General features: G+C 37.1%; 3 protein-coding genes across 4 annotated transcripts; all 3 read left to right on the forward strand.

Annotated features, from left to right (window-relative positions):
* Positions 1–85: 85 nt before the first annotated feature.
* On the forward strand, positions 86–2,660 carry LOC137734928 (GDP-Man:Man(3)GlcNAc(2)-PP-Dol alpha-1,2-mannosyltransferase). The gene is made up of 7 exons (XM_068474258.2): positions 86–548; positions 617–903; positions 1,052–1,238; positions 1,363–1,431; positions 1,547–1,740; positions 2,047–2,156; positions 2,262–2,660. Exons 1-7 carry the CDS (start codon positions 249–251, stop codon positions 2,492–2,494), a joined length of 1,380 nt encoding a protein of 459 aa, XP_068330359.2. The 5' UTR covers positions 86–248; the 3' UTR covers positions 2,495–2,660.
* A 740-nt stretch (positions 2,661–3,400) lies between these two features.
* Positions 3,401–5,349, forward strand: LOC137735167 (uncharacterized). 2 transcript variants are annotated; one of them, XM_068474562.2, is made up of 2 exons: positions 3,401–3,563; positions 4,456–5,349. In XM_068474562.2, the coding sequence occupies exons 1-2, from the start codon at positions 3,522–3,524 to the stop codon at positions 5,107–5,109; spliced, it is 696 nt and encodes a 231-aa protein (XP_068330663.2). In that variant the 5' UTR covers positions 3,401–3,521; the 3' UTR covers positions 5,110–5,349. The 2 variants fall into 2 exon arrangements, with proteins under 2 accessions (XP_068330663.2, XP_068330664.2); XM_068474563.2 differs by having other exon boundaries at positions 3,405–3,563; positions 4,462–5,349.
* Positions 5,350–8,792: 3,443 nt separating this feature from the next.
* Positions 8,793–10,847, forward strand: LOC137735669 (transcription factor bHLH51-like). The gene is made up of 2 exons (XM_068475117.2): positions 8,793–9,230; positions 10,136–10,847. The coding sequence occupies exons 1-2, from the start codon at positions 8,895–8,897 to the stop codon at positions 10,616–10,618; spliced, it is 819 nt and encodes a 272-aa protein (XP_068331218.2). The 5' UTR covers positions 8,793–8,894; the 3' UTR covers positions 10,619–10,847.
* Positions 10,848–14,008: the final 3,161 nt, after the last annotated feature.

Below are 14,008 nucleotides of genomic sequence, written 5' to 3' on the forward strand. Positions count from 1 at the left end.
CTAAAAAAGTAACCAGCAATAAAAACTTTAGTTTTTATTTTCTTAAAAATATAAACAAAAACCGAAAACGAAATAGTTATTAAAGTTTTTATCCTATCAGTTTAGGCCTTTCGGGCCTCCGAGTCTCTGAAGTTCATTGACCTGCTACTCTCTCCCACCAAAAAAAACAGAAGAAATTCTACCAATTTCCACATCGATTTCTCTTTATCCAATTTCCAACCCCCAACGACATCTATCAACTGACGCAAATGGCTTACCAATTCGTGATTTGGGGTCTGATCACTGCTCTCTCGGCCCTGATCCTGAGAATCTCCCTCCAAATATACACCGGCAGAAGCAACAGAAAACGCGCCGTCGCCTTCTTCCACCCCTACACCAATGACGGCGGCGGCGGGGAACGAGTCCTCTGGTGCGCCGTGAAAGCCATCCAGGACGAAAACCCCTCCCTTGACTGCCTCGTCTACACCGGCGACCACGACGCTTCCCCTCACTCCTTGACCGCCCGCGCGGTTGACCGCTTCGGCGTCAACCTCCTCCGCCAACCCAAGGTTGTCTCTCCCTCTTCCTTTCTCTCTAAATTCAATTTTTATTCATTAATTTCGGATTCGAATTGAAGGTGGTGCATTTGAGCAAGAGGAAATGGATCGAGGAGGCCACCTACCCGCGGCTGACGATGATTGGGCAGAGCCTCGGCTCTGTCTACCTCTCATGGGAGGCGTTGACGAAGTTCACTCCAACTTTCTACTTCGACACCGCTGGCTATGCCTTCACGTACCCAATTGCTCGGCTGTTTGGTTGCAGGGTTATCTGCTACACCCATTACCCCACAATCAGCTGCGACATGCTCTCCCGGGTCCGCCGGCGGAGCTCCATGTACAACAATGACGACTTCATTGCTCGGAGGTAGGCCTATTTGTCAATTTTCACATTTGCTAATTGCTGGTAATGAAACCCATTGAAACAAAATGGGTGAAAGATGATCACTTTTCGCATTTTTTTGTTTAGCCGAAAAAAGAACTTGAATTGAATTGAATTGTTGTTGTTGTTGTAGCAATTGGTTGTCCAGCTGCAAAGTCGTATACTACAATTTGTTTAGCCGGATGTATGGGATTGTAGGATCTTGTGCTCATCTTGCCATGGTTAATTCGTCATGGACTCAGTCCCATATCGAAAAGCTCTGGAGCATTCCACAACGGACTAAGCGGGTCTACCCTCCTTGTGATACTTCTGGACTTCAGGTTTGCTACATTTTGCTCGGGAACTTGGTTTTTGATTTAAAAGCTTGTGTGTAATTGTGTAAGATGAGCTGCAAATGTGCAATTGCCTTTCTGTGCGATGGTTAACAAGTTGCTGTCTGTGTAGGCACTTCCCTTGGAAAGGCCAGCTGAACCGGCTAAAATTATATCTGTTGCTCAGTTTCGGCCAGAGAAGGTGGGCATATAAACCTTATGAGCACAAGGTACTAAGATTTTGGTGGCTCATTTATAGGGCCTTTATTTGTTGTGGCTATTGGCTAGTCCTTCCTAATTGATTGTTCTGTTCTCAGGCACATGGTCTCCAACTTGAGGCCTTTGCAGTTGCCATAGGTAAATTAGATGCACACTTCCCCAGGCCTAAGCTTCAGTTTGTGGGTAGCTGTCGGAATAAAGCTGATGAGGAAAGAGTACAACGTTTGAAGGATAAAGCAATTGAACTGAAGTTGGACGGGGATGTAGAATTTCATAAAAATGTCATGTACAGGTCTGTGTTAAGGATTTCATGTTGTGCATCCTTTCATGCAACTTATAAGTAGTGTGTTTCTCTTGCTCTAGTTCTCTATTGAACCATGCATGCATGGTGTGTTCACAAGTTATATTTGGCTGGCTTGAGTTGTTGATTGCTTCCTATTTGAGGTTTGAACCATATGAGTAGTGAGACTAATATATACGGCATATAATACTTCTGGAAAGGACTCGGGTAATTAGCATAGTTACCGCTTTAATCAAGTGAATCCTGTTTGGATTGTGTTATCACATTCTTAGCCTTGGTTAGTTTTCACATGTACAGGGACTTGGTTCAACTTTTGGGAGGAGCCATTGCAGGAATCCATTCAATGACGGATGAACACTTTGGCATAAGTGTAGTGGAGTATATGGCTGCAGGAGCCATCCCAATTGGTGAGCATCTAAAGTTATCTGTCATTTGAACTGAACTTTTTATCTTACCTTAATGATTTTGTTTTCCTGTGCTGATATTCTTCATGTTTTCCCTTCTTGCCTCAGCACATAACTCTGCCGGCCCGAAAATGGACATTGTTTTACAGGAAGATGGATGGCAAACGGGATTTCTTGCCTGTACTGTGGACGAGTATGCAGATGCCATTCTCAATGTCATAAAGATGCCGGAAATTGAGAGGCTGAAGATGGCTGCAGCTGCGAGAAAACGGGCTGGCAGATATTCGGAGCAAAGATTCTATGAAGATTTCAAAGCTGCAATCTCTCCAGTACTCACTTAAATGGACTTCACATCAATCACAATATACTTGTAACTTAACAGAGGAGCTTTTTGCATCGGACTTCAGTTGTATTGCATATTTTGTTACCCTGAGTCTTACCAGTAACTGATCAGATTGTGCTACTGTCTGTAACTCTAAATGTTTGGTAGTATCGGCTTTCATATCATATACCAGTTGTCGGTATCCACCGTTTACTCTTCACGACGCTCTTTATTTTCGGCTTCTCGTCTTTCTTTTCCATATTATTATGGAAAAGATGATTATAATTTTTTTTTGTTGTTGTGAAAAAGCAATGTTATCTATATTAAGGGGTAGGAGATTAAGCCACACAATGGGCTAGCAATAATATGATTCAAATTCGTTTTTGACGAGAATCGAACTTAAGATCTTATATACAAGTAAAGATAAATAATACTATACCATGATACTAAGTGGCAAGTTGAGTTAGATTGGATTTCTTGTTGAACAAGTGATAATAGTGGTGGATAGCATCTTACAGCACATTCCACTGCGTCGAGGGTTCAAACTCTCCCTCCCTCTTTTTATATCGTAGCATAGATAATAATTGGATTATCGTTTGTAATAGAAAAAAAGAGAGTTTAATCTACAACATTGGAAGATGCAAAATCTAACCAAAACTTGTTAGGGTAGTGCTATTCACATACTTATTTTTAATTTTTATACACTCCTCTCAATTTTTAGCCGTCGGATCGATAAATTGAAGAAGATTAATGAAAAAAAAATTAATAAGGGTGTGTTGGAGTTAAAAATTAGTGTGAATTGCAGCACTTTCCAAATTGTTATTCTATCAATAAACGACATGCCGTTCGGGTATGGAAAAACCAAACGTAAGGACGTGGCAGGCACGCGCTAGGATATTTTGTGGTGGCATCAAATTCTCATCTCCTTGGATTACAGACCATCCGGTTATCCACACCATTTGCTCGCACCACGACGCAGGCAGTAGACAGTAAACTACTAGCTCTCTTTCGCTCTCCAAATGGTTGGGCCGTAGACGACCGTAAAAATGGCTGTTTCATTCCACTCGGTGCCGGGCTTCAATTCCACGGTAACTTCCATGTTCCCTCACCTGCACCATCATATCTTCAACAACAGTTTCTACTTTTTCTTGATTTTTATATTTTTCCTTTTCGAAGTTTTTGTTATTCTTCTTTGTGTTGAAATATATTCAACTGGATATGCACTTTAACAGCAAAGTTTGGAGCAATCATTTCCTGGGTTGCTTGCTTATTGTATGATAAATTAGATAGGGTGATGTTATCCGCACATTCTTTTTTATCTCTCACGCTGTCTTTTAATTTTTATCATTTGATATTCTTTGATAAATTCGATTCAACGGTTAAAAATTGTGAAGAGTATGTAAAAGGTAAAATGAGGTGTGTGGACAACACCGCTCAATTAGATATTAGATGGTGTTAGGGGAAGAATCTTGGTTCAAGGAGTGAAAAAGCTACATGAGCAGAGAGAAATTTACCTACACTAGGATGGCACCGTCACGGTATTCAAAGCCAATCACGCACCGTGAGATGGGTAAGTTCGAGGCAGTGCGTGATTGACTTGGTATACTGATGAGAAATTAGATGGTCAGGATAAGGCTTTCTTGGATTGGTTTAAGGTTTTAGCTGTGAAGATTGAAGAGCTCCTGATGAAAGAGATGATTGTTACAGTCCATCGTGCCTTTGAATTAGACATTGTTGCTTTACAAACTATGTTGTATGTAGTGGAATAGTTTCATGCTTTCGTTGCTCGTAAACTGGTTCAAGGGAACTGTTTCTAGCCATGATGGAGATGATTGTTCAACAAAATATCTGCGCTTTTGTTATCTGTGACGAAAGACGAAAACATCTCACCTTACAGTTTTATGTTTTGTTGTGATCCATTCCAAATATCTTGAAAGCGGATGCTTCCCTCGTTAATTTTTTGTTCTTCTCCGTTACAAGTTGCAGGCCAAGTACCAGAATGTTTCAAAAGGTTCTGTTGGAGTTTCTATACCAGCGGCCACCACCCAATTCACATCCTTCTTTGGAGCATTTGGACAAAGGAGGAATGTAAGCGAAAAACGATGGGGTTTATGTCTCTCAGTTGCTGATAGCAATCAGCTCACCACAGACACTGGTGACAAGGCTTCTGAAACTACTGCAAGTTCTCCTGATGACCGATTACCACCTGTTGATTCAACATCTTCGCCTCGGTTCCAAACTAGCGTCCTTGATAAGTCCGGATCTCAAACTTCTGACGTTCAACCCAAGTCAAAAAGATCGCCGCTAACAGCAAGGGAGAGATTGAGGGCGGCCAAGGTTCTTAGTCGTTACACAGACTCAAAGCCGTTGAAAAAATCAGCTAGGGGTAAGAATGTATTAGATGCTCTTAGAGACAGCGAGCGTGGGAAGAAAAGGTCCGGACTTCCAGAGGCCCCTACAAACATTTTTGACGACAGTAAGCGAGGAATGCCAAAGCAGGGCCTAACTTGGGATTTTCCGGGGGGCAATGATCTGTTTCTAATTCTCTTTTCATTTGTATTTATCAGCACGGTGATGTTCGCTACAACGTACGTAGTTTGGAAACTTGGTGCCATCCATTTCAATGAAAATTGAGATGGACTGCGGTTGGCATCCCGGGGTTTTGCACCAGCCACCTAGATGCTTCTGTGTACTGAAGTTCTCATCTTCCACAGGACTAGGGTTTGAAACCATTGTAGGCAAGATGTACATGTCAATGTACAAAGATTTGCAGGGTCAATATTTGTATCATCAGTATTCAACATTTACTGCAAGTATACTTTTGTAGCTTCATTGGAGAGAAACATATGGTAAAAGCTATTCAGTTCCTTTGAACTTCTTCCCTTGTTTTTCACTTCAACTACTTCAAAATTAACAAGAAAGTATTTCACTTTGTATTTTTGTTAAGATTAACATTGACTTTAGGGCTCATTTTATTTTATTTGTGTGCTAGGTTTGTTTTGTTGACACACTCAACTCATGAGAGAATGTGCCTTTAACAGATTATATATCTTCTTGCGTGTATCTCTCTACATCACGTGACTGCTTATATGCTCAAAAAAATAGAAATAAGGAAATATACAACTGAGGATAGCTAAACTTACCTCCCACTTCAAGAGATATAACCTATAACTACAGATGTTGTCTTGCTATGCACCTAAACATAAACTTTTTAAGGTTGATCAGATGAGAGAGGGTTACCTACACTAGGTACGTTAGTAGATTTCAAACTAAAAATCTAATGTTATGTGTGTAAATTTTTTCACAAATCAATATATTATTAGTTTGAGATACTGTAGTAGTGGTGGTTCTAAGTAAGTTGTTCTCCCATCAAACACCCATGACCATGAGTTCATCTATGACCAGAGCCAAAACCAAAGTGGCCAACCCACTGGAGCCATCTCATACTCAGATTCCGTAGACTACGCACCTTTATCTCGTGGATCCTGCCGACGATACATTATTTAGGAAAAACGATGAACCAAACAAATGGGGACCCAAAAGACATGCATTCGTGATATCAGTACAATAACAAAGAAAAAAAAATGAGGGAAATAGAGACGATAGGGAGCCAGTAGGTTGATCAGATGTTGTATCAATCTTTAAAGACCCTTTCTATTTTTTACAATCGATAACGTTAATAAATTAAATTATTAATTTAAATAAAAAAAAATCAATAATATCAAACTCGCATCATAATACGTAAATATAATAATATTTTACCACTACAATAAAATGTCATACGCCATTTCCGCTCTTTTATGGTGAGTTACAATGTTTGAGTGTAAAATCAAGGGCCCTATTTATATGCACATATCCTGCCATTGTTTATTGCTATTTCAAGCTCTTTTGTCTGCTTGTGTAGTACCAACAAACCCATGAGAGAAGAAGACAAACAAAGTCACTAAAAATGTGGGTATACATGGAGATCTCACATAACCCTAAAATGATCTTGTCTGACGGTACATGAGTAATGTTGTGTTGAAAAATCGTCAATGGAGAATTCCGAGACCATACCATGTATGGTTAGAAGCTTTTATCAACGGATTGAAAACGTAACATGATAGAGCGTTGTTAAAATTGAAAACTATTCAACTCGATAATACTTAACAGTTGTAATTTACTGTTAGAAAATAGAAAATGTACGTTGGTTGTGTTGGGAGAAAACTATTCAATTTAAATAATACTAAACAGGGGATACTTTGGATGCGGTCTCTAATACTTAATATTCTTTAATTAAAACCTTAATAGTATTCAAAGTTTGATTAAGGTCCATTGACTTTGTACACCTCATTATATTACTATTAATATTTATATTTTTATAGTTTTGACATTAATTGTTTGATATTTTATGAGATTTATAATCCTATAAATTTAAAATCCCTCATTATAATACTATTAGAAACGGTTACAATAAAAAAATTCAAACATTTTGATTGAATAAATGGATAAAAACTATGTAAAAATAAGAAATAATAAATGGCAAAAGAATGTATCCATATATAGTCTTAAAAAATTGGTACATTTCACATATAACAAAGTGGTACATTAATAAAGAAGAATGGGTACATTATAAATAAATTAGGGTACAAATAAAAGATTAAAAATTATGAGTACAAATGAATTTTTAAAAATATAGGCGCTAAAAGAAATTAATACATGGGTACAAAATAAAACTAAAAAGAAAATACTACAAATTAAAAAAAAATTGTTGCAAATTAAAAGTGGGTACAAACTAAAAATATAAATACGTGATACAAAGTTTAGGCATAAAACATAAATATATCATATGTAATTTTTCTATCATTGATTAAATATACAATGTCACGTGACGGTATACATATGGGTACAAACACAAATAAAATTTTAAAAAGTATGGGCATAAAAAGAAACTAATATATGGGTACAAATTAAAAATGAAAAGAAAATAGGTACAAATTAAAAAATATTTACAAATTAAAAATAGGTACAAACTAAAAATAAAAATATATGATAAAAAATTTAGCCATAAATATAAATATACTAATTGTAACATTTTTAACACTAAAAGAATATATTTAAAAATAAAAATATTTTATTATTCAAATAATTAATGATGTTATTAATATCCAAAGATCTTGATCAAAAATTCAAAATGCATAAGAATTTAATCAATGGAGTAACAAAAAGAAGGATGTGAAGCTAATTTTCCCTACATTTTCTATGTCTGAGAGTGGAGTGCGAAAATTATCATGTTCTAGTTGTAGTGGGGATAAAAAAGCACCATTGGAGTCTGGAGAGGTTTCGATAGTTGTTGCTGAAAGCAACCAAGTCAGTAGACTCAGTACCCAGCAGCTGTATGTCACTTGGAATTGAGTGGTGGGCAGTGTGCTTTGTGGTCTAGCTAAAGGTGTTTTAGAGTAAGTTAAAACAGCCTAACAGTGCTTATACAGGGACTTAAATATACGAGCTTTGTATATCTAAAGGCTGAAAAGCATTGTGCTAATACTTGTTTTGGGTTTGGATAAGGATCAAGTTACAAAGCACAGATTAAGACCATGTTAATATTTTATACCCCTAGAGTTGACGATCCCTCCAACCCGACTATTTAGAAGTTGTTTAGTGCAACTGTTGTATGTAGCAGCATATTCACAATTGGTGAAATTGGGTGAGACCAACATGTTATAAGTAGTCCAAGGCTTCCCAAGACTTCTCGTACAATTTTGTTCTTTCTTTTCTTTTCTCGTTCTAGTGCCATTTATTTCAACTCGAATTTTTTATTCCTCAAACCCTAGTAATGGTGGAAAAGGTAACAATAGCCTCTCCTTTTTTTTTTCCTTCTTCTGTTTCATGATAGCCTAGTTGGAAATAACCATCTTAAGGTGTGGAGGTGAGAGGGGACACAAAAATAAAAGAAACATCAAAGATGATGCCTACATCCCATTTGAGTATTGTGAAAATTTTATAATGACAAGGACGAAAGACCTAATTTAGTTTTTGCCCTAGGGCCCCAAATTAGCCAAGGCCGGCCCGGTCGACAACTGCACTTAAGAATCTCTCCTTCTACTGTTATCAAGTCAATCCATCTATGCCATTGTCGGTACTGTTTTACTTAGTTGGATGTACAGTTGAGCTACTGCCAAATGCGTATTATTATCCGATTCACTAATTACCACGGAACCCTAAAGAGAAAGAGAGAAGAAAGAAATTGTACTGCAGACTTGAGGTGACAGCCGGATACATCCAAAAGCAATTTTCATTTGACCAAGTGTAAGGGCTCTGTGGAAAAATACCAATCACACATTATGAATAGTAGATCTCAGAATATGTGAGATTAAAATCAAAGAGGGATTGGAGGACTGAGGTTTTTAGAATACGGTTTACTAGTGTGTTTTCTGGCCATGGATCACAACTGTTGTTATGCTGGGACTGGAGGGGTAAGCTGGCCACAGCAGTACAAATCTGGTGCAGTTCCAGCTGCTGCTGCAGTAAGCAATGAATCTTCTTCCAGCTTTCTGGTTCCATGGCCTCCTCCTCCTCCTCATGTGTCGAGCACAAATCAATTCCAGTTTTGTGGGTTGCCGCCTAATTCGTGGTCTTTGACGGCAGCTGACGGTTTTGAAGACGATAGAGATGCATCTGCTTCGAAGAGCCACAGGCAGGCTGAGAAAAGGCGCAGAGATAGAATCAGTGCACAGCTTGCTACTCTTAGGAAACTCGTTCCCAAGTCCGACAAGGTATATATAATGCCATTTTCTTTTCTGTTTGTGGAAATTATAATTAACAGTCTAACAACATAATATAGAATATCTCGCGCGCACGACAATAACACTTGGCCTAGTTCATTTCTCCCTCTTTCTCGACATTCTGCCTCCTTGATGATTCAGTCTAATAACGTAGCATAATATATCTTGTGTACGGAGCCAGAAATTTCTTCTAGCGGAGGCAATCGATTAGTACGGTTATACACAATATGATATTAAGAATGATTTTAAATGATGATGTATCATAATTTTAATGTTACAAAAATTTCAATATAGTAGTGGAACGTGGCAAAGTGATAAGAAAAATATAACTACATGATAGGTGGGAGAGGATTTTTTCGGTTTGAATGACAGAACAAGAGCACTATTGCTTGAGTATAAGTAGAATGAATGTACGTTGGATATTATATACATATATTTTCTTCAAAGATAACCCATGCATAATATATAATTGTAGTCTACATCTAAACAAACAAATAAACAAATGAATTACTTGAGGGAGGCATCTGCCCAGTGAGACTTCATTGGCTCTGTCCATGCGTGTACGCATATAACACTTTGGCTAGTTCATCTCTTCCTCTTTCTCGACATCTGCCTCATCGATGATTCAATCTAACAACATAACAGAATATGCTCTTTCTTTTTCTTGGTAGTCTAGCTGATTCATAATCTAACAATATAAACATAACATGCCTCATTGTGTTGAGATAAAAGTTTGGCTCATTCATGATTGACAGTTTCCGACAACATAACATCTCTTCTGCATGCATACATGACTTGACAGTCTCAACTAATTCATGATTAACAGTTTGACAACATAATAGCATGTCTCGCAACATGAAAACTTTCCTCATACAAGTTGATCTTTGTTTGTGTAGATGGACAAAGCGGCTCTATTAGGAAGCGTGATCGATCATGTGAAGGAACTAAAGCGAAAAGCGGTGGAAGTGAGCGAAGCCTTCATAGTTCCAACCGAAGTTGATGAAGTAACCATCGACTGTGATCCTGCACATGGTGTAACCTCCACCACTACAAGTAACAGTAACATAAACAGGGGCAATTTTCTCATAACGGCATCCGTTTGCTGCGACGACCGGCCGGACCTCTTCTCGGAGCTCATTCAAATCCTCAAAGGCCTAAAACTCACGGCGCTAAGAGCCGAAATGGCAAGCGTCGGAGGCAGAATCAAAAGCGTTTTGGTGCTTTGTTCTAAGGATGGTGAAGAAGCAGTTTGCTTAAGCACTCTCAAGCAGTCCCTCAAGTTGGTTTTGAGTAAACTTGCCGCGTCGCCAGTGGCGCCAAACTGTCGAATTCGAAGCAAGAGGCAGAGGTTTTTCTTTCCATTCCATGACCCAAACTAATTAAGAAGATTTTGGAGTTCTATGTGAATCAAGTGCTTTCAGCACTTAAGTCTTTTTTTTCTTTTTTTTTTTTTTTCTCTTAAATGAAAATGATTTACATGGTACAGATACATTGTCACATGCACTGTGGTATCCTTGCTAATAATATAATGATGTGTCATTTTTCTTCATGTATTATTGTATTATTGACACAGAATATCACAGTAACAATATATGTGTGTCATATAAATTGCTTTCCTTTGGCAATAAGGCAGAAGGATGTGGCTTCGTACTACAAGACGTGGAGTTCATTGACAGATACCATACAGCATACACTTCCTCAACTGATCATATATAATTATTCGACTGCACAATGAATGATGTTTTGCGTACTTCTGTTCAGTCTCATGTGTTTGGTGGCTATCAGGCATCTTGTCATTGTAATTAGTAAGGAATTTGATGGCAATTAATTGTATTATTAGTATCTAATAAACTCTGTGGTATATGATAATCCCAATTTCTAGATTGAGGAGGGCTATTGTTCTAGGAATGTGCTATCCACACGTCTCATTTTACTTCTCACACATCCCTTGATAATTTATGTCCATTGATCTTCTTAATTCATCCGATCCAACGGTTGAAAATTAAAAAAATATATAACAAGTAAAATAGAATGTGTGGATATCATCCCAGTTCTATTTCACCTGGTGTCAAAGCTCAGTAATTATAATCTGGTTATGAAATCCTACAGTTTTAGCAACAAGTTGGGGTCATTGACTCATTGGCCCATCAACTTGGACTTTCGTGACTTTTGGTGCTTTGTCAAAGGGTTTGCTATTGACAAGGCTGTGATGGGAAATCCAACTAATATTTTCACAAATGGCAAGAGAAGTTTGAACGTAGAATTTTTATGTTTAGAAGAGAAATACAATCAGATTAAGTGTTAGTCAAACATCAGTAAGTCCATCTTGTGCATGTCAAAGAGAAAAGTGAGTACCCGCACCAATTTAAAATTTAATTTAATCGATGCTATTATTAGTAGATAATTTGAACTTGTGACATTTTCAACGTTGAAAAAAGAAGTACTACTAAATCAAATTAATACAACCAGTTGAATCGTGCATATCCCTTATTATGAACCGAAGCTTTTGTTGATTGAATCTAAATTACAATCACGAATTGAAAACACAAATTAAATTTAGGAATCTTAGATTCTCAAACACCAGACTTGAATATAATCCTCAAAAATCAAATATACAAATCAAAACAATTTACATCGATAACCTCCATTTTTGCTAATATGTGCACCTAGTTAAGTTGGAAAATTTTCAAATCGAGGCCTTTTTAGGAGGTCCCGATGGAGTCCCAAGCAAATTCCGACCCTTTCATTTTGGTGAAATTGGGTAATCAACAAGTGATATTGCCAAACTGTATCATATCAGCATTTGAGGTTTAAATAAAAGATTATATGACTAATTATATTTAGCTACTCCACTTTCTTGAGGTTTAAACAAACTTTGAACTCTGAGGCTATACAGTGTAGTAGTTGAATGTGATTATGTCATGTCTAAGTGTTAGAAAATAGAATTAATTTGCTCACCAACTTCTCCATTGCAACTCCACAAAACTACTGTAGAAAATAGTTGCCTTGCAGTTTGTGCTTCCGTTCGTTCCACTAAGAAACGGACAGCTGTTACACCTTACAAGAGTTGTTGTATGAGTACATTCTTTAGTGACCAATACAATGATCGGAAGATAATTCGCACAAATAAGCACAACCAGTAAACTCCTAACAGCTACCATCAGCACCTTCGTATGAACATAAGAACCTCCGGACTTGCTAAAGCTTTTTATGGGAGAAGGAAGATGTACGAACACGTAGGTGTATTTTATAGGGATAACTAGTTGCATGTATAGCCCTTAGTAATACAGTTTAGTGATATTTCTTTTTACTTGTAAGTCAAATGTCTTAGATTTGATTATTGCCAAATGCGAAGTTGAATTACATTATTATGGCAATCCATTATAAGGCTTAACTCACTCTCTCACCTCCGTAGTGTAGATATTATCGTTTGTTAAAAGAAAAAAAAGAACAACAAAACAACTCATTGTAAAACTTAACTCACTCTCCCACCTTTTTAGCGTATAGACTATCGTTTGTTAAAATATATATAAAAAAAAAAAAATGAACAACACAAAACAAAACTAGTTTCATGTATGCAATCACGATAAATGACATGAACGCCTTTGACAGACATGGATCCTCTCCGGATCCATGTTCCTAATCATAGGGATTCACCAATCCGGACCATTGAAATTTGATCCAGAGTAATGCTATTCATACCATGTTTTTGTACCATATTTTCATACCACCTTACATCATTTGAATTAATTAGATTTTTAAATTTAGTTCATTATTTAATAAACTAATAATTAAGAAAAATTAGTTAATTAAATAATGATTGTGGTATATGAAGAGTCTTTCTCTTTCCTTTCCTTGGGTTTTAAAATTTTTCAAATCATGTGGTTGTCCACATCAGATGCCACCTAAGAGCAACTCCAGCATTGCAAGGCCCCCTAGAGCAACTCATTATTGAATCCCGTCCACTGAACAGTAACTTCCTTTTGCATCTCCACTCCTCAACTGAATAGCTATGGCAATAGGCAATAAAATATTAGTATTTTTTATTTTATAAAATAATAAAAAATAATTTTATTTCAAATTTCGAATATAATTTTTAATCAGTCTTGTTGTACCACATTTCATTATATAAGAAATTACAGCCCACAGTATTTGAGAAAATATAAAATTGTGGTGTAAGGTCGAAGATAATGATAAGATATTTATAAAAAAATTAAATCTTTTTTTTTTAATTTTTAATTTTCTTTCAGATTTTTTAAAAAAATTTACATTTTTTTTTATTAATTTTATAATGTGGTTGATGTCATCCTGACGTCAGCCTTGCATCATGTGGCCTCAGGCTCTCGGGCCACCAATTCGAGCCGGACCTCTCACTTGGGCCTCCCTCAAGCCCCATTGCCAGCATGGGCTGGAGCAAATTGCTGGGGCTATTGGGTCATTTCTGTCGCCGGTCCATCGGGCTCTAGCTTCCCCTAGAGTTGCTCTAAGGTGGTATAAAAATGTGGTATAAAAACATGGTATGAATAGCATTAGTCTTTGATCCAACGATTAAAGTTATTATAACTTTAAAGTTGACCCCTGTTTGTAAATGTTGGATCAAATTTCAATGATTCAGATTGATGGATCCCTAGGATTAGGATATATGGATCCCAGAGGATCATGTCCGCCTTTATCAAATGACCTCCTCAAGTTTGAGTTCCAAATTACAGTACAACCTGAAGTTTGGCCGATAAATTGAAACTAAAAATTGATTCACGTGGTATTGGTAA

This window comes from Pyrus communis, chromosome 7, assembly GCF_041283825.1.
Source record: "Pyrus communis isolate YQ-2024b chromosome 7, ASM4128382v1, whole genome shotgun sequence".
Classification (NCBI taxonomy): domain Eukaryota; kingdom Viridiplantae; phylum Streptophyta; class Magnoliopsida; order Rosales; family Rosaceae; genus Pyrus; species Pyrus communis.